At 46.2% G+C, this 25,647-nt stretch overlaps 2 protein-coding genes across 3 annotated transcripts in view; one reads left to right on the forward strand and one right to left on the reverse strand.

The window, feature by feature from the left end:
- The window catches only part of SLC31A2 (solute carrier family 31 member 2), a 526,804-nt gene that overhangs the window by 35,813 nt on the left and 465,344 nt on the right, over positions 1-25,647 (forward strand). The gene's annotated exons all lie outside the window — the stretch shown is intronic.
- The window catches only part of NIBAN2 (niban apoptosis regulator 2), a 101,085-nt gene that overhangs the window by 21,340 nt on the left and 54,098 nt on the right, over positions 1-25,647 (reverse strand). The window contains exons 3-5 of the mRNA XM_083422983.1: positions 17,104-17,232; positions 15,902-16,007; positions 9,849-10,016 (exon numbers count right to left, since the gene is read on the reverse strand). Of these exons, the coding sequence (XP_083279109.1) occupies positions 9,849-10,016; positions 15,902-16,007; positions 17,104-17,232 (403 nt within the window). The remainder of the gene's footprint in view (positions 1-9,848; positions 10,017-15,901; positions 16,008-17,103; positions 17,233-25,647) is intronic.

The raw sequence follows: 25,647 nt of genomic DNA on the forward strand, positions 1-25,647 counted from the left end.
GCATTGCAGCTGCCCAAGATTCCTCTGTGTGTGATTCACTGCTGGGGAAGGGGGGGGGCTGGAAGGTTGGGGGCACTTCTCCACAGTCTTCCCACCCCCCACCCCAAACCTTTTGGAGTAGACAGCTTTCAAATATGGGTGGAATGAGAAGAGTTAAGCCAAGAGGTGGCTAGATCTGGCAAGGTCTGGACTAAGGTTTCAGCAACAAGAATTATAGCCCGGGCACACACTCCACTCTGAAATGGGAGAAGGAAAGAAGAGGTGTAAAAGGGAAAAAGAAAAAGCTGGCATTCTTTTAATGACCGAGTCTGGAGTTGGCAGGGACAAACCGTAGAGGGACGGAGGAAAGGGAAGTAGGCAGAGAGATCTCTCTCTCTCTCTCGCCTTTGAGAAAGGGTAGTGTTAACTCTGCCTTGTCTTTGGTTTCTCTGCAAGGCTCTGGGAGGGGAGGAAACAACAGGGATGCTGGATTAAGAACAACAACAAAAGGGGCTGTTTCAACACTGGTGGGAGAAGAATACCGGATGCCTGGTACATCATAAGAGCATATTTTGTCCGTCCTCAGGGAAGGCAAGGAGCTACGCAGAATGTGACCATGACTCTCTCCTGCCCCCGTTACAAATACTATTTCCTACCCAGTAGGATTCAGAGACACCAGATGTTGCAGCCAAACTCTATGGCTGCATACATGCATGAGATCCTATGGAGATCCTCTACCACCACCACCACCCTGCATCTCTAGATCCAGAACCACCATCTCCTTAGGAAAATAGGAACCTGCCATATATTCAACATATCATTAGTCCATCTAGCTCCGTACTGCCTATAATGACTGGCCATGACTCTCCAAGGCTTCCAGGAATGGGACATTCCCAGTCCTTCCTAGAGATGTTCGGAGACTGAACCTGGGATCATCTGTGTGCAAACAGATGCCCAGCCATTGAGCTACAGGCTTCCTCCTAACCATAAACTAAGGTCCTAGTCCTCATAATTCAGACAGAAACAGGAACACAGGGATCTGCCTTATGCTGAGTCAGAGCATTGGTCTATCTTGCTCAGTACTGTCTACACCAACTGGCAGCTGCTCTCTAGGGCTTTCAGACAGGGGTCACTCCCAGTGCCACTTGGAGATTCCACTGGGGATTGTACCTGGGGCCTTTTGCATGCAACACAGATGGTCTGCCACTGAGCTGCAGCCGTCCCTCTTCAGATAGGCTTGGGAAATAAATGCAGCCATGGATGGAGGCAGGAGAAGGATGGGTGGAGGAAAGAATGAACCTCAGGACATTTCTCTGGCTCCATTTTGGCGTAAGGGGGTGCAGGGCTGCTGATCGTGGATGGGTTCCGAAAGCCAGCATGACCATTTCCCAGGCATGTGGCAGAACACACGCACACACAAAGAGCATGTATACGGCTGGCTGCCCATCATCTCCCTTGAAAGATTCTGGAAGGTGAGGTGATCCAGTGTCACCCCACTGCAGTCCTGCCTGGGGATGACTTGCCCTCCAGCAAGACAAGGAGATTTTGAAGTCACTATTGCCTGAACAACTATGGTTAAGGTTGTTGTTACTGCTCAGTAGGGCTGGCAGTGTATGCTCCTGAAGCTCATGAAGCAGGCCTGATTTTAGAGCAGATGTTGTTAGGCTCCAGCTCACATCAGTCCCAGCCCCAGATTTTGAAGTCCAAAAACTCTGGAGCACAGCAAGTTAACAGAGGGCTCCAATAAGCACCATCCCACATGCCTGTTGAGGTGGCACAGTCCATGTGGGTCTATCCCCATGTGATACTGGGGTGCAGAACATTTCCTACTAGGCAACTTTCTGAGTGGCGGGATCAGAGACATTACGAATGCAGATTTTACCTTTGAGCTGCAGGCTATACACACCCCTCTGTCCAGGCATACAAGAGGCATGATCAGAGTTCAATGACACATTCCAGCCAGGCAAAAACTCGTTAGGAAGGTGCAAAACAGACCTGGTGAAGGGAGAGGGGAGTGTGGGGGAATTTTGGAGGGCTAGATGGAAAGGCCAGGACAAGGACAGGTGTGTGTGTGTGGTAGGTTTTCATAAAGAGGAATAAATAAATAAAAGCACAGAAAACCAGCCTTGCAATCTCTCTTGCACACATGACCTTGTCCCATGGGTCAGTTGCACAACATGCAGCCTAACGACGACTCCTTCATTTAAGGAGGTGGCGCTGAGCCATCTGAGCCCAGCAATAAATTAAAACGTGACTGCAAAGGACATAAACTTAAAATAACAAAGCAGCACACGTACTGGGAGTGAACTCTCAAAACGTTGCAGCTTGAAAGAAAGCAGGGAGGAAAGGGAAAGAGGGGGAAGGACAGGGTGGTTTATTGTAAGCACCGTGGAAGGATCTGCCCAGTTCAGGGTGGGAAAAGGAATTTCAGAGGGAAGTCCTCCCCAAGGGGGTGGGGAGGGGTGATGGATGGCTTTCTAGCCTGGCATTCTAATGCTCTCCCACCCGCACAATGCATTCCACGTAGGCCAAGCAGCAGGAAACCTGCCAAGAGAGAAGAGGAGAGGACAGGATGGGCGGGGATCACCGCATCGAAAATGCCACCCTCTGCCAGCAAAGCCTCACCCTGCACAGGGCAGGGCTGCAAGCCCACAGAGCGGTGCAGGAGGAGGAGGAGGGAAAAGAGGGTGGCGGTGATGCTTGACCCTGCCAGAACCTGCCAAAGCATGCCAAGGGCCCACTATGGACAGAAAGCTTGCACAACTTTGCAGTAGGAAGCAGTAAAAGGGCGGGGGGGGGGGGGCATAGCTAACAGCGGTTTAGGCTCTAGCAGGTGCTGGGAAGAGCTCACCTTAATTGGAGCTTGGGGAAGGCATTAATTTGTCCCCAGGTGAGAAAAAAGGCCCACAGCTCCTGCAGATTCTCAGGCTCAATCAATCAATATTTGCGTGCCCATTCAAAGGAAGGTGGGTGTGAGAGCCTTGCTTCAGAGAAAAGCTATCCAACAGATCTGCAGTTCCATATTATTATTATTATTATTTAAAAAAGATATTCAAGTGCAAGCGCACACAAACACCATATAAATAATACTAATTTATTGCACAAGTATCCCTCCTCTCCCCCTCCTTCAAGGCTGGCACTAAAGGAGACTGAAAGGTAAACTGTGCCCTAGGGCTCATAGGAGTTGCATTCCAAACCATCTGGAGAGCACCAGGCCGGCAAAGGCTGCCCATGTGATTTGATGCAAGGGTCGGTCAGACTACAACTCCTGTCAACCCCAGCCAATTCAGCCATGGTCATGGATGATGGGAGTTGTAGTACAACAACATCGGAAAGATGTAGGAATATTTGTGTTGAGAATCCCTTAAACAGAAAATCTCCAGACAATGGACATCAGTGGAAATGGCTTTGATGGACCTGGGCAGGCAGGGCTGGTCCACCCATGAAGAACGGTGAGGCAACCACCACAGGGGACAGGATCCACAGGGGCAGCAGACCCTGATGTTGATCTTTCTCCCCCCCCCCCCTTGTTCCTGATGCAGATCTTCCATCCCCCCTTTTCCCCTGCCGGGGAGTGGGACACTATTTAGAGATCTACCTCAGGTGCCAAAATGTATTGGGCCAGCCATATGGGTAGGCTGTTATTCCATTCAGCAATTTAAATGCCCAACCAGTGAAATCTCTGCACTGGCTTGTCTTTACAACCTGCACTTCAGAGGTTTTGGACTGCAACTCCCATAATCCCTGGGCACAGGCCATTTTGGCCGGGGCTGATGGGAGCTGGAACCTAACAACATCTGCTCTAGAATCATGCCTTCTTCATTCTGTGACCATCAGGAGCACAAAACTGCCAGCCCTACTAACAAATAGCACCAACAACCTTGGTCATAGTAGTTCCGGCAATGGTGACTTCAAGGTTGGATTGTTGCAATGCACTCTATGTGGGGCTTCCCTTGAGCTTGACCTGAAGGGTACAGTTGGTACAGAATGCTGCAACATGAATGCTGACAGGAGTGAGGCCCCGTCTGCACATAACACATCTGCTCAGAGAGCTGCAGTGGTTGCCTATCTGATGTTGGACTAAGTTCAAGGTGCTACTATTACTAATGCCTTTAACACCTTGGGATTGGTTTACTTGCAGGATCGCCTTACCACTTCGTTGCTTCAATCTGCAGAACTAGCACTGTCATAGGTGCTGCATAATACTTATTCCACACTCCAAATAAATCAATCTTACAGTGTGGCAGCACCTACACTCCCTGCCTATTGATATTAGGCCTTTGCTATATTCTTTTTGGCGCTTGCTAAAAATATCTTTGTTTAGCCAAGGCTTTCCAGACATGCAGAAGTTGCTTGTATTTCATCTCTTTTCAGCTACTGTTGATTTTAGTGATCTCTTGCATCTTTTAAAATATCTTACTTTTACTAGTCTTTTTTAAAATTGAGGACGTTTGGTTTTTATATTTTTTGTAAACCACTAAGAGGTTTTCTTACAATCCAGCAACATACAGTCACAGGAAAAAGAAAGTGCACCCTCTTTGAATACTGTGGTTTTACATATGAAGACATAATAACAATAATCTATTCCTTAGGTAAAGGTAAAGGTACCCCTGACCGTACGGGCCAGTCTTGCCAGACTCTAGGGTTGTGCGCTCATCTCACTCTATAGGCCGGGAGCCAGTGCTGTCCGCAGACACTTCCGGGTCACGTGGCCAGCGTGACGAAGCTGCATCTGGCGAGCCAGCGCAGCACACGGAACGCCGTTTACCTTCCCGCTGGTAAGCGGTCCCTATTTATCTACTTGCACCCGGAGGAGCTTTCGAACTGCTAAGTTGCCTGATTTTAATACCTGCTATTCCTTAGCAGCTATTACACATATTACACTGTTTCATTATTTATTTAACAGAAATAAAACCAAAATGGTAAAGCCATGTGTGAAAAACTAAGTACACCTTATGATTCAATAGCTTGTAGAACCACCTTTAGCAGCAATAACATGAAGTAATTGTTTTCTGTAGGACTTTATCCATCTCTCACATTGTTATGTAGGAATTTTGGCCTATTCTTCTTTACAACGTTGCTCTGGTTCATTGAGGTTTTCTGGCATTTATTTATGCACAGCTTTCTTAAGGTCCCAAACAGCATTTCAACTGTCTGGATTTTGACTGGGCCATTGCAACACTTTGATTCTGTTCTTTTCTCCTTTTTTTCTCACTACAGAACCATCTACTGTAGATTAGAAAAAGAGTTGATTCAATAAAAAGAGAAAGCTCTCTCTAAAATTGCTGGAAGAAATATCAACAACCTCAGATATGCAGATGACACAACCCTGATGGCAGAAAGTGAGGAGGAATTAAAGAACCTTTTAATGAGGGTGAAAGAGGAGAGCGCAAAATATGGTCTGAAGCTCAACATAAAAAAAAACGAAGATCATGGCCACTGGGCCCATCACCTCCTGGCAAATAGAAGGGGAAGAAATGGAGGCAGTGAGAGATTTTATTTTCTTGGGCTCCATGATCACTGCAGATGGTGACAGCAGCCATGGAATTAAAAGACGCCTGCTTCTTGGGAGAAAAGCAATGACAAACCTAGAAAGCATCTTAAAAAGCAGAGACATCACCTTGCCAACAAAGGTCCATATAGTAAAAGCCATGGTTTTCCCAGTAGTAATGTATGGAAGTGAGAGCTGGACCATAAAGACAGCTGATCGCCGAAGAATTGATGCTTTTGAATTATGGTGCTGGAGGAGACTCTTGAGAGTCCCATGGACTGCAAGAATATCAAACGCATCCATTCTTAAGGAAATCAGCCCTGAGTGCTCACTGGAAGGACAGATCCTGAAGCTGAGGCTCCAATACTTTGGCCACATCATGAGAAGAGAAGACTCCCTGGAAAAGACCCCGATGTTGGGAAAGATGGAGGGCACAAGGAGAAGGGGACGACAGAAGACGAGATGGTTGGACAGTGTTCTCGAAGCTACCAGCATGAGTTTGACCAAACTGCGGGAGGCAGTAGAAGACAGGAGTGCCTGGTGTGCTCTGGTCCATGGGTCACAAAGAGTCGGACATGACTAAACGACTAAACAACAACAAAATGTATAAACTTCTGTTGTAGATTTGCTGGTGTGCTTGGGATCCTTATCCTGTTGCATTTCAGCCAAGCTTCAGCTGTTGGGCAGATGGCCACACATTTGACTGCAGGATACTTTGGTATACTGAGGGGTTCATGGTAGACTCAATGGTTGCAAGGACCCCAGGACCTGTGGCTGCAAAACAAGCCCAAATAATCACCCCTCCACTGTGCTTGACGGTTGGTATGAGGTGCTTGTGCTGATATGCTGTGTTTGGTTTTTGCTAAACATGGCGCTGTGCAATATAGCCAAACATCTCCACTTTGGTCTCTTCTGTCCAAAGGACGTTGTTCCAGAAGTCTTGTGGTTTGCCCAGATGCAACTTTGCAAACCAAAGCCATGCTGCCATATTATTTTTAGAGAGACGAGGCTTTCTCCTCGAAACCCTTCCAAACAAACCATACTTGTTCTGTCTTTTTCTAATTGCACTGTCATGAACTTTTAACATTTAACATGCTAACTGAGACCTGTAGAGCCTGAGATGTAACTCTCGGGTTTTTTGCAATTTCTCTGAGCATTGCAGGGTCTGACCTTGAGGTGAATTTGCTGTGACGCCCACTCCTGTAAAGATTGGCAACTGTCTTTAACATTTTCCAATTTTGAATAATCTTTCTCATTGTAGAATGATGGACTTAAAACTGGTTGAAGATGCCCTTAGAACTCTTCCCAGTTTCACTGTCAGTAGCAGTTGCTTCTCTAAGAGCGTTGTATCGTCTTTGCTTTTATAGAAGTGGGCACACTTCCTGATGATCAATTAAGCAAGGGCATTTTATTAGCAGTCCTTGTCTGCTACTTAGCCTCTTAATTCGTATGGAAGCAGTAAGGGTGTACTTAGTTTTTCGCACATGTTTTCTCCATCTTGGCTTTATTTCTGTTTAATAAATCATGATACGGTGTAATATGTCATGTGTTGTTGTTCATCTGAGGTTGTGTTTTTCTGATTTTAAGACCTGCTAGGGAACAGATGATTGCTATTATGTCCTGATATGTAAAACCACAGAATTCAAAGAGGGTGCACTTTCTTTTCTCCATGACTGTATATATGTCGTTAAATAAAATACCGTATTTTTCGCTCTATAAGACGTACCAGACCACAAGACGCACCTAGTTTTTGGAGGAGGAAATAAAGAAAAAAAAATTCTGAATCTCAGAAGCCAGACCAACAAGAGGGATCGCTGCGAAGTGAAAGCAGCAATCCCTCTCGCTGTTCTAGCTTCTGGGATAGCCGCGCAGCCTGCATTCACTCCATAGGACGCACACACATTTCCCCTTACTTTTCAGGAGGGGAAAAGTGAGTCTTATAGAGCAAAAAATACAGTAAATAAACAAAACTGCAACACTGCTGCTATTAACAAATTCATCACCCCAGGTAAACAAATAATTCTGAGGCCGGATTATAAGAGAGGTGTTCTCAGTTGGTAAGTCTGGGCTCTGCTCTCTTCCAAAGCATCTCTTTGGCTCAAGCTGTGGAGCTCAACAAACTGCAACTTGAGACCCAGCTGTGGAAAAGACACATCATGTTGCTCCACCAGTTGCTCACTCGCTGTGCCTGGTCAGAATCCTATACTCACAACATCCAAAACAGTTCCCATCAAAAAATTTAAGTTCATCAGACAAACTTTGTCACGGTTGGCAGAGGGTGACTCAAAGCTGATGAGAAGCAGAGACTGAAATTTATATGGCCTCTTTGTAGCCATGCCAGTCCTTCAAGAAGCTTGCAGCAAGGGCCATAGCTGAATGGTAGAGCATCTGCTTTGTATGCAGAATGTCCCAGGTTCAAACCCCAGAAGCACCAGATCTCACGAAACTCAAGATGCTCGCCATTCTACAATGCACCCAAACGTTTAATTTTCCTGGGAAACTCTGTTAGAAAACCACTGTTTCAACCTCGGCAGCAGTTACCTGCAGGCATTTGGATATTTTCCCACACTGTTTTTCTTTGAAAGTTGTTATGTATTATTATTATTATTATTATTATTACCCATGTTTATATTAATTTTGAACTGCATTTGGGGGAGAAAGAGGAAAAAACTGGGCAGGGACACTTATGTGAGAGAGGGGAGGAAGAAATAAGACAGGTTTATTTAAAATATAAACATGTTGTGAATATATATATTCACACAGCACATAGAACCGCTATGGAATTTGCTCCTGCCTGAGGTGGTAATGGCCACCATCTTAAATGCCTTTAAAAGAGAATTAGACAAATTTGTGGAGGATAAGGCTATCCATGAGTACTGGCCATGATGGCTATGCTCTGCCTCCTATGTTGGAAAAATCTTTCCTTTGCTGGGGATCCTGAGTGAGGAGAGCATTGTTCCACACAGATCCTGCTTTCAGGCTTCCTACTGGGACATCTGGTTGGCCCCTGGGAGAACAGGATGCTGGACTAGATGGGCCATAAGGCATTCACACACACACACACACACACACACACACAGTTTCCCACAATGCTCCTCCATACTTGTTTCTTCTTGCCTCTGCTGGAATAAAACAGTTGATACTGCAAGAAAGAAGATCTTGACTGAATATGTCAAGAGCAACGTCGTAGAGGTAAAAAGGCAGTTTAGCAGTTAAACCTCTGAAGGTGGAGCACTCTCCTTTCCTAGAGGAGGTTAAGTAAGAAGATAGGTAAAGGGACCCCTGACCATTAGGTCCAGTCGTTGTCGACTCTGGGGTTGCGGCGCTCCTCTCGCTTTATTGGCTGAGGGAGCCGGCATACAGCTTCCGGGTCATGTGGCCAGAGTGACCAAGCCACTTCTGGCGAACCAGAGCAGCACAGGGAAACGCCGTTTACCTTCCCGCCGGAGTGGTACCTATTTATCTACTTGCACTTTGACGTGCTTTCGAAGTGCTAGGTTGGCAGGAGCAGGGACCGAGCAACGGGAGCTCACCCCGTCGCAGGAATTCGAACCGCCGACCTTCTGATCAGCAAGTCCTAGGCTCTGTGGTTTAACCCACAGTGCCACCCACATCCCTAAGTAGAAGATACATGGCCATTAATTAGTCAGTCATGCTGCAGTTGACGAAGTCCTACTATGTTCAGGGTGATGGAAAAGGATATCTGCACTGGGTGCCAATCTGTTACCAGGCCAAGTTCAAGGTGTTCCTATTGGTATTCAAAGCACTTAGTGGCTTGGGACAAGTTTACATGCCCCATATGAGCCCACTTGACTGCTTCAGTCCATGGAACTATTACAGGTGCCACATTAATACTTGTGGACCCTTACACTTCGGAACTCCCTGCCTATTGACATTAGGCAGACACCTTCACTGTACTCTGTTGGAGACCACTTAAAACATTTTTTCTTCTTCAGGGAAGCCAATCCAGACACAGAAATGTTAATGTTTTTGAATCTCTTTTACTGTTAATTTTAATTATTGTCAATGGTGTTTTGTTTTTATTATTTATTATTAAATCTGCATTTATATTTCTTGTAAACTGCTTAGAGATTTTACTACAGTCAGATGTCACACAAATGTTGTTAAACAATCAAATAATCCTCAGGGAACCTGCGTAAAGAGATCAGCAAGCACCTTCTGTTTTAACCTTTAAACACTTGCTGAAATCTTTTCTGTTTCTTATATTTCATTAGTTCTGGAAGCAGCATTTACATCATATGCAGGCTCAAACATACAATGTCAAGTGAAACCATGGGGGAAATGGAACAGGCTGTTGTGTGAATGCAGCCTCTGCTGTCGACCGAGAGGCTAAAGTGGCAGTCTCTGACTGACTTACCATTGTTGCAGTGGCGCACACAGTCCTGGAAAACAGCTCGCCACTTCTCATGCTCCTTCCCGGTCATCACACAGAAGTAGTAGTGCCGGGCGTAAGGGTGCCATAGGATGAGAGGGAACTCTGTGGGGCATTTGAAGACAGAGGTGTTGCCCGATTTGGGTGCAGAACCTGGGGGACAAAAGAACACAAAGAGGGAGAGACAGATGTGACAGTGGCAGAGCTAGGAAGAAACCACTGCCCCCACTTTCATTTTTTTTAAAAAAAAAATAATGTTTATTTCAATTTTCACAAGTACAAAAAGTTGAAAAAGACAAAATACAATAGAGTAAGAGAGAAAAAACAAAAATTAAAATTAAAGATAGATAAAAAACCTCCCCCCACCCCACCAACAAGAAAAAAACAAAAAGCAGAAACATTTTTAAAAAGAAAACACTTCAATTTTTCAAAATTCCATCCTTCAATACCTTATTTCCTCGACCTCCTCCCACCTCCCTTTTTGTATTCCAATTATTAATTAAGTCAGCAAGTTCTTTCCATCTTTCAATGCTTACTCACTTATTTATCTTAATCCATTTAAACCTTATCCTCCCATCAACATCTAGAAAGTTATCTATACTCCAATCTAATAAGAAAGGAAAAGAGAAAACCCTTAAATCTTATACCCTTAAATCCTAATGTCTCAAGAGACAGATGTGACAATGGCAGAGCTAGGAAGAAACCACTGCCCCCACTTTCAAAGCTTGGCACACATCATGTGATTTACTCCTGAATGGAAAAACACACACAGACAGAGAGGCCAGCAGATGAGGGCATTTGCACTTGCACTTATGTGCTGTGGGATTCACACAGGTATCTGGCTAGTCGGTTGAGAGAACGGGATGCTGGACTTGATAGGAAGATCTCTGTCGCTACTCTGCATCATTCCCCATGCTGAATCTTGCCTCCTTCCCAAATGGGTCATTCAGTCACTGCCTAAACACAAGGCATATCTGGCCTCACAGAAGACTGCCCATTGCACTTTTGAACATTGTCACTCCCCGCCAGGAAGCCAGGGCACAGCAGAAACTCACACAGGGAAGTGGAGTCACCAGAGGCTGGGGAAGCCCATTGTTCTCTTCAGTCATGCCTTACACAGACTGTGCAAATTCCCTCCTCATGCAGAGAGGTAGCAACTAGCAAGAACTACCTTAACTTTCAGGAGAGCTTACCCATCACATGCCCATGTGTTGCCTCTGTGGGGCAGCACTGCTTAGAGTGGAGATTCATCCAGATCACACAGAGAATTGCTCCCCCCCCCCCCCAGTGCTGGCAACACATACTTTGCTCTTCCCCAAATTGGTGCCCTCCAGATGTTGTTGGACCCAGCGACTGCCATTGGTCCCAGCCAGAATGGCCAGTGATGATGGGAGTTGTGTTCCAGCAACATCTGGGAGGGCCACAAGTTTTGCCATCCTCCTCCTTACAAGGTCACAGTCAGAACTGCAACACCAATCACTTTGGGACCCTTGAAAGTGCTATACCATTGCTGGGAAATTTCAAACCTGGGGGCTCTCCATGCCTTTTTAGCTGACTCTTGGAACCCTCCCCAAGCCACACCCCTCTCCACAGGCCACACACACACACAGGCCCTGTTTCACACTCCAAGTATTTTTGCCTAGCTGAAATGTGCTCTTGAATTCTGATAATGCCTCTTTTTTGTCTGTGCGGAGGGTAGAGAGGGGAGTGTGTAGAAACCACAAAGGAAAAATGAAGTTTGTTGCTACACCCACCACTGGCATGTGGCCCTCAGAAGCTTGTCCAGAAGGGAATGCGGCACTCGGGTGGAAAAAGCTCCCTTGCCCCTGCACTATGCAAAAGTGCAGTAGTAATTATTGCCACTGAAGCGCAGTGCAAAGAAACAACAAAAGAAAATCCATTTAAAAGAATTGGCATATTTTAATCCACCCTACCCATTCAAGCAGTAGGTCAGAAGCCATGCTTGGATTCAGTAGCTTGAACAGGAGTCTTAGCAAGAGGCAGCAGACTAAATAACTAGATAAATGTTTCTACTGCAAGGCGCAGATTTGTCTGCCGCATGCTGCTGAGGCCAGGCAAACGTGCAGCCCACCTGCCACTTCTGGATTTGATTGCAGATGGCAAGCTCCCTGGAGGCCAGGCAAAGGAAATGGGAACATCTGGGAGGCAGGGATTGGGGGAAGGACCATAGCTAATGTGCTGGATCAGTGCATGGTCACAAGGATGGACTGGAGCTGGAGCTTAATAGAGACGACTTGGGGAGCAGGCTTCTCATCTTGTGGGTGCTCCTGGACCTACTGCGGCCACTTGAAACACAGATGGCCACACTGACACAGAGTGCCTTCTGTCAAAGAAGACTAGTGGCCTGGCTACAACCCTATTTGGATATAAATAACTTAGCTGCTATGATTTATGTTCTAGAAACCTCAGGACTGGACTACTGCCATGCTCTTTACATAGGGCTGCCTCTGAAAACAGTGCAGAAGCGTCAAATTAGTGCAGCAGCTCAGCTGCTGACAGGTTCAAGGCAAACAGAACATATAGCACAATCTAGGTTAACAGCTACACAGTCCAATTCAGAGTGCTTGGTTGTCTTTTTAATATATATATATATATATATGCATAAATAGCGTTTCCAAAATGCAGAAATAGATTATTTTTTTTAAGTTAGATTTATTTATTTGTAAGTTAGAGGCTTACATAAATTGAGAAGGCACAAAGTGCTGGTTTTGACCTATAAACCTTTATAGATCAGGATCCCAGTATATTCTAGAATACCTCTCAAAAGGGGAACATACCCACACCCTTACATCGTCACCTGAGGCCCTACCCTGGGTCCCTTCTTTGAGTGAGGCTCAGAGGGTTCAAGAAAGAAGGCAACCTTCCCCTGTGGCTCTCTTGAGTGAGGTCTGCCTTGCCAGGTAAAAAGCTCACCTTCCCACCCCCAGGCATCTGACAGACTTTGATGATGTTTTTGCTGCCAAAGCTTTCCACAGTTTTCTAGGGGATAAAGTTTTGTTTTTAAATGAATAGTATGTGTTTTCGTATGACTATGAATGTTATGGTATATTTATGTTTTTTAAGTGGGCTTAAACCACTTTGATAGGGATGCGGGTGGCGCTGTGGTATAAACCACTGAGCCTAGGGCTTGCCAAGTGGAAGGTTGGTGGTTCGAATCCCCATGACGGGGTGAGCTCCCATTGCTCGGTCCCAGCTCCTGCCAACCTAGTAGTTCAAAAGCACGTCAAAGTGCAAGTAGATAAATAGGTACCGCTCCAGTGGGAAGGTAAACGACATTTCCATGCGCTGCTCTGGTTCACCAGAAGCGGCTTAGTCATGCTGGCCACATGACCTGTACGCCGGCTCCCTCGGCCAATAAAGCGAGATGAGCGCCGCAACCCCAGATTCGTTCATGATTGGACTTAACTGTCAGGGGTCCCTTTACCTTTAAACTACTTTGATACATCTGCACAATGAACGAATAATGAGTTGAAATGAATCAATTATTAATAATATTAATATAAACTCAGTGGCAGAGCACCTGCCTTGCACACAGAAGCTCCCAGGCTGAATCTTCAGTGGCTCCCAGTAGGGCTGGGGCAGAATCCCTGACTGAATTCTGGAGTACTGCAGCCAGTCAATGTACATAATAACACTGACCAAGCCCTCCAGGCTTGTCCCCAGGCCACGCCTCTCTCCTCAAGCCACACCTCTCACCAGCCCTGCTTCATACCCTCCTGGAGTGTTTTTTGCCTGGCTGGAATGTGTCCTTCAACCCTGATGATACCTCTTGCTTGCCTGGATGGAGGGCAGAGAGGAGTGTGCTGAGTGTTTGCAGAAATTAGCCTAACTGTACAAATGCAACATTTACTGTGCATTGTTGCTCCTCTCACTTCTGATTCTGACCCACAGCACTAGGGGCATGTGCCCCACAGAAGGTTGCCCAGAAGCACATGCAGCTCTCGGGATGAAAACGGGATGACCAATGTTTTACGCAGATCTAAATAAAAATCCACAGATCAACAAAACCCTGCAACCATCATAAATCTCCTATGATGTTCGCACCAATCCTTGATTTCCCTCTGCACACTTTCACCTCTTCGGCCGGCGGTCCAACTGAATAGCCTCAGCTGTTCCCTGAAGAGGTGACCTCATCATCCCAAGTGAGAACCTGCCAGGCCCTGGGCAGCCAGCCTTTCTCCAAACAAATGTCTTTTCAGGCTTCTTGAAGGTCCTGCTTGGAAACCGACACCCCTCCTTGCACCCCACCCACCAACCACACTCCCTGACTGCGGTGGTTTTGCAAGCCAGCCGTACACAGCTTGTGTCAAAGCCTGGCAATTCACACAAGGGCCAGGCAGCAGGTTTGCTTTCCCTTGTGAGCTGAGGCACTAGCACACCTCCCCTCCCCACCCCCACTCAAAACAAGTAGAGGACAGATGGCAGGCTGGAGACATTATACAGTACAATACAATACAGTTATCGTGTCCAATGTAACGTTAATGACATTTCAGTCATGATCAAGACGCTGCATGCTGGGCATCTCTGATCTACCTATTAAAATAAGGATTTAAGAAGAGCGTTGCTGGATCAGGCCAGTGGTCCATCTAGTCTAGCATCCTGTTCTCACAGTGGCCAACCAGAGGACCGTGGGAAACCTGAATGGAACAGCAGCTCTTCCCACTTGTGACTCCCAGGATTGGTATGCAGAGGCACCCTGCCTTCAGCAGCAGAGGGAAAATGCATCCGCTGTGGCTAATAGCCACTAATAGCTTTGTTCTCCATTAACAGATTAGCTGAGGCTCCCCGGATACTTCCTATATCCAAATGAGGTGTATTATGTAGCCACATCATATTCTAGATCAAATAGTCCAGACTGTGCCACTTCACAGTCTCATTTCAAAACAGAGGCAGATGAAAGCATGGATGATTATTGGGAACAGTAAGCAACTTGCTCCCAATAATCAAAAGGGCCTTAGTAATCGTAATTAAAACAAGAAGCTGGCCAGCCATTAGAGCTTTGGAATTTGCCTGCAGCTTGAAGGATCAACATTCTCATCCAGAACTAAGGCCCCGTTTAGGACAGGGAACCCATATACCAGGAGTGGGGAACTTCATTCAGCCCGAGGGCCACATTTCCTTCTGGGCAACCTCCTGGGGGCCAGTAGTAGGCAGAACCAGAGGCAAAAATGGGTGGAAAGAAGAATGTAGATTTTAGCTTTGAGCAGTAGGGCAACGTCAACAAACACTCCCCTCCTGTTAGGATATAGTTCCATTCCACCTTAAAAGGGTACAGGCATGACCCTATTAAAAGGGTACAGGCATTTGTGTATCACATGCCTGTTTACTCCCAGCACTGCCTGCTGGGAACTTCCGTTGTATGTTGCTTTTGCTATACTGCTGTTTTGCCGGAGTCGAAGGGATGCAGACATGTTTTCCTTTGTTCCTGAACTATGCTGAATAAATGCTGTAAATAATGCTTACATCTGCCTCTGTCCACCTCATCTGCTGTGTGATGATTTACACACTCAGCTTACAGAGCATGCACGGGTCTCTATCTGAGGCTCATGTCGCTGACTGACTGATGCTGTTCCACAGGAGACCAATGATCGTCCGGAGCCAGCTGGGGGCCTGCCTGATGCCCCCATCTCCCGGCATCCTCCATCCAGGCAAGCAAGAGGCATCATCAGAGTTCAAGAACATATTCCAGCCAGGCAAAAACTCTCAAGTGCACAGGGCCAGTGAAAGGTGTGGCTTGCGGGGGAGTTCCAAGGGTCAGGAATATTGGCCTGGCGGGCCACTGTCACTGCCTGGGCCACACCTCAATGGCATAACATCCACCTTCTGTGCAGCTGACCCCAGGACTCCGGGCAGTGCTGGGAAGGTTATGTGTCAAAAACCTGGAGAGCCACTGCCAGTCAGTGCAGACAGTACTAAGCTAGATGGACGTGCTCATCAACCCTGCTATGCTCCTCTGAGCCCTAAGATAATGGAGCCATCTGGCACCAAGAAGGTGAAGGATGGGCAGTAGGACTCACCTGGCAAATTGCTATTGACCAGGTCCAGGTATTGCTCCAAGGAGGTGAGGATCTTGTAGCCAGCACTGTTGATGAGAATCCGGGGCTGGAGACCTCTCTCATAGGCCTGCACAAGGAGGAGAACAGACACATACCAGGAATGTCCCAAAGGGAAATCAGATCTGCTGGGCCACTCAAGGTTCTGGACCTTTGCTCCAGCAAAATCCAGGCCTTGCAAATTCTTCAATAAAGTCATGTTTACACCCTGTCTTTCTGCAATTAACTTAGCAGATCAGTCAAAGATCCATCTCAGGCTGTATAAGACCCCTCACTTACCTGCCAATACTTTCTCAACACATGGGGAATGCAATATGACTAAAATTCAGTTTTAATGGAAGACTCCAAACAGGAAGAAGAGTCCCCAAAATTGCTATCAAAACTAGTTGAGCTCAGTCAGAACTGGTCTGTAATGTTGTGGGCTTTACTCAAAAGCAGTCTGCATGCATGGATATTGCACCCCACCCCCACCCCCTCATGCTGCCTTGATAACCCTGTACTGGATTTGATGTTTATGGTCTGCAGACCAAGTAAAGTGAAAATGACTGAACTCAATATGGCACAGTATTGTCTACGCTAACTGGCAGAAGCCCCCTAAGATTTCAGACAGGGAGTCTCTCCTTGCCCTACCTGGAGATGCAGGCATTGAACCTGGAACTTCTAGCATGCAAGGCAGATGCTCTACTGCTGAATTACAGCTCTTCTCCAATATAATGTCTGGGGTCTGGTGTTAGCTGGCTTATACTGACACAAGACCAGCTCAGTACTGTATTACATTGAATACCAATGGCTCTCTAGGGTTTCAGGCAGGGGTTCTTTCCTAGCCCTCCCTGGTGACTGAACCACGGACCATCTGTGTGCAAATCAGGTGCTCTACAACTGAGCTATGTGCCTTCACTAAAGAGCAGTCAGCCAGGTCAAGTGAGAGTGTGCGCAAACTGTACTGCTGGAGAAGTTTGCTTTGCAGCTCAGAGAGCTGCTACTCCTGTGTAGGAGGGCCTCCTTGAGCAGCCATCCCCAGAGATCACCTCAAAACACAAGAGATCTCAAGAAGGTGCTCAAGACCCTACCTATAAAGCTGCCAGCGGGACAAGGGCGCCTCTGCCCAAATACCACCCACCAGCAAGCACAATGCATGCTTTGTTAACCCAAGTGAGGGGCCTCACCAGTTTGTTCTCATACAGCACCAGCCCATAATTATGGGGCACGACACAGAAACGGTTCCTCCACTTCTTGTTTTCTTCCATGTACTGGAACAGATTCCCCGAGAAGATGGTACGTGGCTCCACTGGAACCTAGAGAGGCGGGAGTGGGGGCGGGGGAGAGAGAGAAGCAAAATACAGTGAACCTGGAAAGAAGGTGCAGCAATGAGACTTCAGGACACATTTCTGCAAAACACTCACCCCCCTGACTTGCATGCCAGCTGACAACAGTACTGTAACAAATTCAGTCTTTAACAACTCTCCTAGTTGCCTAACTCCTCCTCCTCCTCTTCTTCTTCTTCTTCCTCCTCCTCCTCCTTGCCGATCACTCATAGCCGAGTAAGATTGCCTTCCATAAACACAGTTTTAACAATGAGTCCGTAAGTGGCGGCTAATTCTGGACTCACATGTCCTTCCACAGTGGGGACACTGGTTCCCAGGTGGGAGCTGGTTACGGTGTGGATTTGCCAAGCATGCCTTCCTCTTAGCACATTTCTCCCTTGCATCCTGAGTTCCAGTGTCTTCAAAGCCCATGACACCTTTGGTAAAGGCTGTTCTCCAACTGGAGCGCTGGCAGGCCAATGTTTCCCAGTTGTCGATGTTTATACTACATTTTTTTTTAGATTTGCCTTGAGACAGTCTTTAAACCTCTTTTGTTGACCACCAGCATTACGCTTTCCATTTTTTAAGTTCGGAATAGAGTAGTTGCTTTGGAAGACGATCATCAGGCATCTGCACAACATGACCAGTCCAATGAAGTTGCTGTTGAAGAATCATTGCTTCAACACTGGTGATCTTTGGTTCATCCAGTACACTGATATTAGTTCGCCTGTCTTCCAAAGTGATGTGCAAGATTTTTCGGAGACACCGTTGATGGAATCTTTTGAGAAGTTGGAGATGGCGTTTGTAAGTGGTCCATGTTTCACAAGCATACAGTAAGGTTGGTAGTACAATAGCTTTGTAAACAAGCATTTTGGTTTCCCTGCCTAACTATGGTATCAGGAACTCCTTGAAGGAGGAAGAATACCCTGGTGGTGGAGAAGTGATCTATTCATTCCTTCTTTGCCAGAGCACATTTCCATGCTAGATGCAGCAGAAGATTTTTCCCTTTAAACCCTCCACAAAACTTTAAAATACTGAAATCAAGGTAGGTAGCATATAGAAGAACACCTACCCATAATGCTAGAAAACACAACTGCCCAACAAAATTGGGACAGAGATGGCAAAGAACTCCTTCATGCTATATTTAATTCCCTTGTAGAAATCACTTTCCCAAGATTTTTGCTGCTGCTTTAGATGACTTTGAGAGAGTGGATGACAGGAGGGCAGGTCTGTCAGTGGCTATTAACCTAAATGATAAAACAGAACCCCCATGTTCAGAAGAAGTAGACCTCCCAAATGCCAGTTTACTGGAGAACACCACTGGGGAGAGTTGTTGCATCATATCCTGCAAATGGCATTCTGGACACATTTGGTTGGAAAGCAGGAAAGGCCCACCTCAGAGGGATGTTGCAAAGATGCACAAAAGGTGCTTCCAACACTTGAAACATGCCGAGTACAGTGGTGCCCCGCAAGACGAATGCCTCGCAAGACGGAAAACCCGCTAGACGAAAGGGTTTTCCATTTTCAGAGGTGCTTCGCAGGACGAATTTCTCTATGGGCTTGCTTCGCAAGACAAAAATGTCTTGCGATTCTTGAGGGTTTTTTTCCGCTCCCCACCCCCTTTTTCTAAGGCGCTAAGCTGCTAATAGCCTTTTAGCAGCTAATCCGCTAATCACTTAAGCCTTTAATAGCCGCTAATAGCCGCTAATAGCCGCTAAACCGCTAATAGCGCTAATCCTCTAATAGGGTTGCTTCGCAAGACGAAAAAACCGCTAGACGAAGAGACTCGCGGAACGGATTAATTTCGTCTTGCGAGGCACCACTGTAATCATTATGCTAGGATACAGTGGTACCTCAGGTTAAGTACTTAATTCATTCTGGAGGTCCGTTCTTAACCTGAAACTGTTCTTAACCTGAAGCACCGCTTTAGCTTATAGGGCCTCCTGCTGCTGCCGCGCCGCAGGAGCACGATTTCTGTTATCATCCTGAAGCAAAGTGCTTAACCTGAAGCACTATTTCTGGGTTAGCGGAGTCTGTAACCTGAAGCGTATGTAACCCGAGGTACCACTGTACTATCAAAATATCCAGTTGTAGTAAGTTTCACAGGTTGCCATATGGGAAGAGGTGTCATTGGCCTTAACAAAGCCATTTCCATTCATTTCCTCAGATGATCCTGTAGTTTTGCTTTCTTTTAACATCAGAAATTAATTACGGTAATTCTCTTTTTCATTGAGGCAGTCTTTAGCAATCCTGAAGAATCTCACATCCCAACCTCCCCATGAGTCAGGAGCAGTCACTTCCTGTGCTGGTTTTGTTGACGAAGCAGCATAAACAGGAACAAACCCACTCATCTATTTCTTTTACACACACACACACACACACACAGCCATCTGTCAGAGAATTTGAGCATAAATACTAAGAGACACTTAAAAAAGGGTTCAAGGGTGTTCAAGGGTGAACAGATATGGCTGCAATCCTACACATACTTTCCTAGGAATAAACCTTACTGAATACAGTTGGATTTCAACTCTTGATTAAACATGCAAAGGGTCCAGCTGCACTTCATCATTAAATTATTTGAATTTGATCCCTGAGGAAAGGAAGCAAACTTCCCTCTCTGCCGATAAACACAGATAGTCTGCATGTTATAAGGCCACTGTGGCTAGGATCATTTGCATGTGTTTGCAAGGAGAAGCATACCACAACGTGAGCAACCACAGCACTTCAATGCAGTAGCAGCCGGCTGGTGACCGTGGTGGAGCAGAAGGCAGTGACCAACTGTGGGTGGAGCCAGAGGCAACGGCATAGAATGAGCAGCTCCCTGATTGGCGGCAACTGAGAAGGCAGGCAGCTAGGGATTGGATGGGGGCAGACAGAGGTTGATGAGGCACTGCCCCATGTGCCCTAATGGACCAGGCTCCAATGCTACAGTGAGAATGAGTCAAGGTTATGACAGGCACATGGACACACACACAAACTACCCAGTAATAAGCAGGGCACAGCCAACATCCTCCCTCCCTTGCCAAGGTCAGCCTTAACCACAGGCGAGCAACACCCAGGGGTGGTTATTAAAGCCCAAATGTTTATTTATTTCAGGTATCCTGCAATAAACAGGAGGCCACAGCAGACACAGCAAGGACACCAGTTTTTGAAAGGCACACACCCCTGGCTGCTTATGCACTTCAGAATTAAAGAGGGATCTGTTGCGCTCTAGCGACAGGACGCCGGTCATTAGCAGCTGTCCCTTATGGCTCAGGACTAGAAAGCAGGTTTGATGGAGGCAGCTAGCCAGACACAAGCAGTGGAGAGATGCTCCACTTTGCACAAGGACAGGGGATTCTGACCCCTCATTTGCTATTTTGAACCTCAGCCAGTAAGATCAAGAAACACTTCCCCGCTTTCACATATGAGATGAAGCATTTATCCGCACAGCACATATTAAAACAATGGCATCCTCTCCCAGAAGATGTAATGACGGCCATGAATTTGGATGGTCATCCTGTTAAATTTGGCCTCCGAGGGATGAGGGATTATGATTTGGCCACAACTAGTTCTCCAACCCCCCACCCTCGTTCTGGAGAAAAATGTGCCAGCATTTCTGTCGTGATCTCATGCATGACTTGAAAGCAGAACTACAGGCCACATATGTAGAAAAACATTTACCCACACAATGAGCAACAAGCATGGGGCAGTGTGGTGTAGTGGGTAGAGTGCCGGACTAGGACCTGGGAGACCAGGCGGGCGCAGGGCACAGAGGGTTCATGGGGCCATGCTGTGTAGCCTGCCTGCCCACCCACATAAGGGGAAGCCTGGCCGGCTGACGCTGGTGAGGGGGCTGTGGGTCTAGCGGCAAGGTAAGGCCAGGCTCCGGTGCCCAGAGACCTCCAGTGCAGGGGCACCTGTCCTGTGCCCCCTCTAAACCATGTGCCCAGGGCTATGGCCCCTCTGGCCCTCCTCAATCTACTCCCCTGTTTCAAAGCAGTTCTTTACACCATTGTAAAGAACTAGCGTGTTTATTGCAGCCAAATAAGGTCAAATAGCAGCAGCAAGTTCTTTAAAAAAGCATCAAATAAACCTGCATGTAAATTAAAAGACAGAACATAAAAGAGAGAGTAAAATGCCCTCGCAAACCATCCAAGTTAAAAGAAGCTTGAGCAAATAATAATTTTAAGAAGTCTTAATCTTGTGCCTTAGGCTGTGTACACGCCATACATTTAAAGGACATTTAACATGCGTACGCACAGACACACACAGAATCCTTGGAACTGCGGTCTGTTAAGGGTGCCAGGAACTGTAACCGTGAGGAGAAACTACATTTCCCAGGATTTTTTATTTTTTTTAGGAGGGGGAAAAACTTAAAATGTATGCTGCATATATAGGGATTCCCCCCCACTTATGGGTGGGTTACATTCCAGGCCCCCGCATGCATAAGTGAAATTGCATAAAGTGGGGAGCGCCCTCTAAAAAGCCTCTGGATGCCTATTTTCCTCTGCCCTCCAGCAATCTCTCCTTTGTGCAGTCCAGAAGATCTGCTGTTGCAGCTCTGGGGCCAGCAGGAAGCTGGAGGACATGTGGGAAAGTGGCTGCTGAGCTACCCCACACAATAGCTGTCAGGCAGTGAGGCTGAGCAGCATAAACCAAGTCCTACTGTGCCTTTAGTCTCTTTGGCGCTTCCTCCGCCCTCACTGATATCCTCTTAGGGCTCCTGGGAGGGTCTTCTCGTGAGCCACAAAGAAGCTTCAGCTCTCTCACAGTTCTGAGTATGATTCAGTTTATTTATTTATTTCCTGGCACCACGCAAATATTTGGTTGCACGCAAGTAGAATGTGCATAAGTGGGGTGGGGGGGATGCCTGTAATCAGCAAAGGTGCCAGGAGGAGTTATGGGGCTAGGACGGGGCTACCACCAAGAAGGCTCTGGTAATGCCCACACCATACATTTAAGCCACACAGCAACAATTCCCGGCACCCTTCCCAAACTATAATTCCCAGGATTCTTGGTGGGGAGCCATGTGCCTTAAAAGTATGGCGTGGATCTGAGCTTTGGCATGTCCTAGTGCAATAAGGGTACTGTCAGGTTTCCTTCCACTCACTCTAAATTCTGCAGAAGCCTTTTAGAAAATGGCTTCCGGGTCCAGCACCTTAACCACATGCCTTGGCCAATAGCTTTCCACCACCTGGCCTGGTCTGAAAAGCAGCTGGAGGCAGCTTCATTAACATGTGACCCCTAGCCTTAATGAAGATGTTGGAGGCCTTCCTCCTGCCAGCTCTCCACCCTCACCCAGCAGCTGGGACAGGTCACAAGACTGGAAGCCCTCCAGGTTCCCTCAGGATCAAAGGCTCAAGGCAGACAGCACACCAAGTATCCTGTTTTGCATCTGAGCTCGTCTTGCCTCTAGGCAGACAGAGAAAGTTGCAATTAAGCACTTAAGGGTGTTTATATGCCTTGAAAAGGATGGAGGATCAGCTGGAAAGAAACATCACTGCCTTGTTTGGACAGCAGAAGAGACAAGAGGTGGAAATGGGCAGAGGGCCTTCTTGGCAGTGGCACCCTCCCTGTGGAATGCCCTCCCATCAGATGTCAGGGAGATAAAGAATTATGCAAGTTTTAGAAAACGCCAGGGAAGTTTTTATTTTTATTTAATTTTTAATTTTATTTATAGGTTTTCAGTTATACACTCATATCATTTTACATTCTTGCACAATAATTCTTTTGGACAGTTCTTTGTACATCTTAGGTAAAGGTAAAGGGACCCCTGACTGTTAGGTCCAGTTGTGGACAACGGCGCTCATCTCGCTTTATTGGCCGAGGGAGCCGGCGTACAGCTTCCGGGTCATGTGGCCAGCATGACTAAGCCACTTCTGGCGAACCAGAGCAGCACATGGAAACACCGTTTACCTTCCCACCGGAGTGGTCCCTAATTAACTACTTGCACTTTTCCCCCGACCTACTAGGTTGGCAGGAGCCGGGACTGAGCAACGGGAGCTCAGCCCGTCATGGGGATTCGAACCGCTGACCTTCCGATCGACAAGCCCCAGGTTCTGTGGTTTAGACCACAGCGCCACCTTAATTAGCTGTATATACACTAATACATTCATCTTGTTTTCAACCTTCTCGTGTCCTTTATTGTCAACTGCTGGTCAGAAGGTATCCCCTACTTGGAATTTGTATTTAAGATCAAATTTTTGTAAATATTCCCCTAAATATTCCTACTCACTCCCCGTCTGGTTATCATCTACAGGTCTTACTTCGGATGTCATACTTGCAAGCTTCACATATTCAATTAATTTATTATCCTTTGTTATTTCCCTGGGGTCTCCCTTTGTTTTCAATATCTTGTGTATACTATCCTTGCCACTGTTGTTGCATATAAGAATAAGTAATGGGCTTGGGGTGGGTGTGTAACTCATTCCCAATTATGCCAAGAAGTTTCTGGTTTCTTAGGAAATGTATTTTTTTTAAAAAAAAAAAAACTCGTTGAACACCCAAAATTTCCCAAAATTCATTTGCTCGATCACATTTCCACCATAAGCGAATAAATGTACCCTCATCTTCCAGACATTTCCAACAGAGTTTTGAATCTTTTTTATTCATTTTGGCCAGTTTGACTAGTGTCAAATACCATCTGTATTGCATTTTTTAAATATTTTTGCATTTCTCTAATTTGGTAAAAAGCAGAGAAGTTCATTGTTTGCTTCCATAATTTTTCCCACTCGTCAATTTAAACATTATGCCCAATGTCAACGGCCCACATAATCATTGCTTCTTTTATAAGTTCGTCTTTAGTTTCCCATTCTAGCAATAGCTTATATAACTTAGAATATAGTTTTTTATTGGGCCCCAAAATCAGTGTCTCAAATTCTAAACTTTCTTGAATAAATCCTATTTCCTTATATTTTTTTTAACTTCTCATTTGTTTTGAGATACTGAGACCAATCAGGTATCCAATTAAAAATATCCTGCCTGTCTCTTAGTTTTATGTTGCCCTCATGGTATTCAAGGAGGCCTTTATATTTCCCCCAAGTCCTATCCATATTTAGTCTTTTTATTGCAACTGCTTCTACTGGTGAAATCCAACCGGGGGTCTTTCTTTCCATCTTTTTGCAAACTTTGAGGATTGTTGTTGTTATTGTTGTTTATAATCAAGCACTGTATAAATTTTATGAAATAAAAACAACAACATATCCCTTCAAGCTACACTCCAAAATCCAGGGAACGACTGAATATGCTTAGTGAATGTCAAGACAATGCAAAGGAAGCACACCTTCACGCAACTCAGTGTTAAAATACAAAACTCGCTTCCATACAAGGCAGTGATGTACAGTGGTACCTCTGGATGTGAACGGGATCCGTACTGGAGCCCCGTTTGCATCCTGAAGCAAACACAACCCATGTCTGTGCACTTGCCGCTTCCACACATGACATTTTGCACGTCTGCACATGCACGTGATATCATTTTGAGTATTTGCGCATGCGCGAGCAGCAAAACCCAGAAGTAACGTGTTCCGTTACTTCCAGGTGGCCGCGAAGCGTAACCTGAAAATGCTCAACCTGAAGTATATTTAACCCGAGGTATGACTGTATAGCTTTAAGAGAGGATTGCACAAATTCATGGAGGACAAGGCTATTGGTATGGCTACTAGCCACTGCACTGAAAATTTTGTGGGTGCCTGGGCACCCACCACCCTGCAGAGATGGTGCCAGCCATGATGGATATACTGTCTCCATGGTCAGAGGCAGCAATGCTTCTGAATACCAGTTGCTCCAACAGAAGAGGAGAGTGCTCTTGTGTTCAGCTTACAGAGAACCCAGTCTGAAACCTTGGACAGCTGCTGCCAGTCAGTGCAGTGTAGACAATACTGACCTAGAAGGGCCAACAATCCAACTAAGTACAGCTTCCTAGGTTCCTACAGCATGACTAAAGATTTGATTGAAGCTTTTAGGGTGGTAGCTCAATGGTAGAGCACCTTTTCATTCATTCATTCAGCCTTTATTGGCACAATTTAGACAACAGAATCATAAAAGAGAGGGAGGGAAAAAAGCACCTATCCATAAAGCACTTGTAATCCAGTCATATTAAACACATAAAACATATAAAAGACTCAGTAGCCGCCATTAAGTTTTAATGGCCCTTGTGGTCTCTTCCAACTCTATGATTCTATGAAAAATCTTGGCTAAATATCCTGAAACAATATCAGTAGTTTCGGGTATATCATCCCTCAACAGATACTGGATTACAGGTTCTTAAACTTCAAGGGAGCCACAAGTAGATCTCTCCGAAGAATATCGAAGAGAAGGCAGTCCAGCGGCATATCAACCTCCAACGGTGCCTGGAGCAGACTTTTTTTAGGGCAGTCACCAAATTTCCATAGCTGCCGATTTCTACCACCCCTTGCAGCACCCTAC

This window comes from Podarcis tiliguerta (assembly GCF_965153285.1).
Source record: "Podarcis tiliguerta genome assembly, chromosome: Z".
Taxonomy (NCBI): domain Eukaryota; kingdom Metazoa; phylum Chordata; class Lepidosauria; order Squamata; family Lacertidae; genus Podarcis; species Podarcis tiliguerta.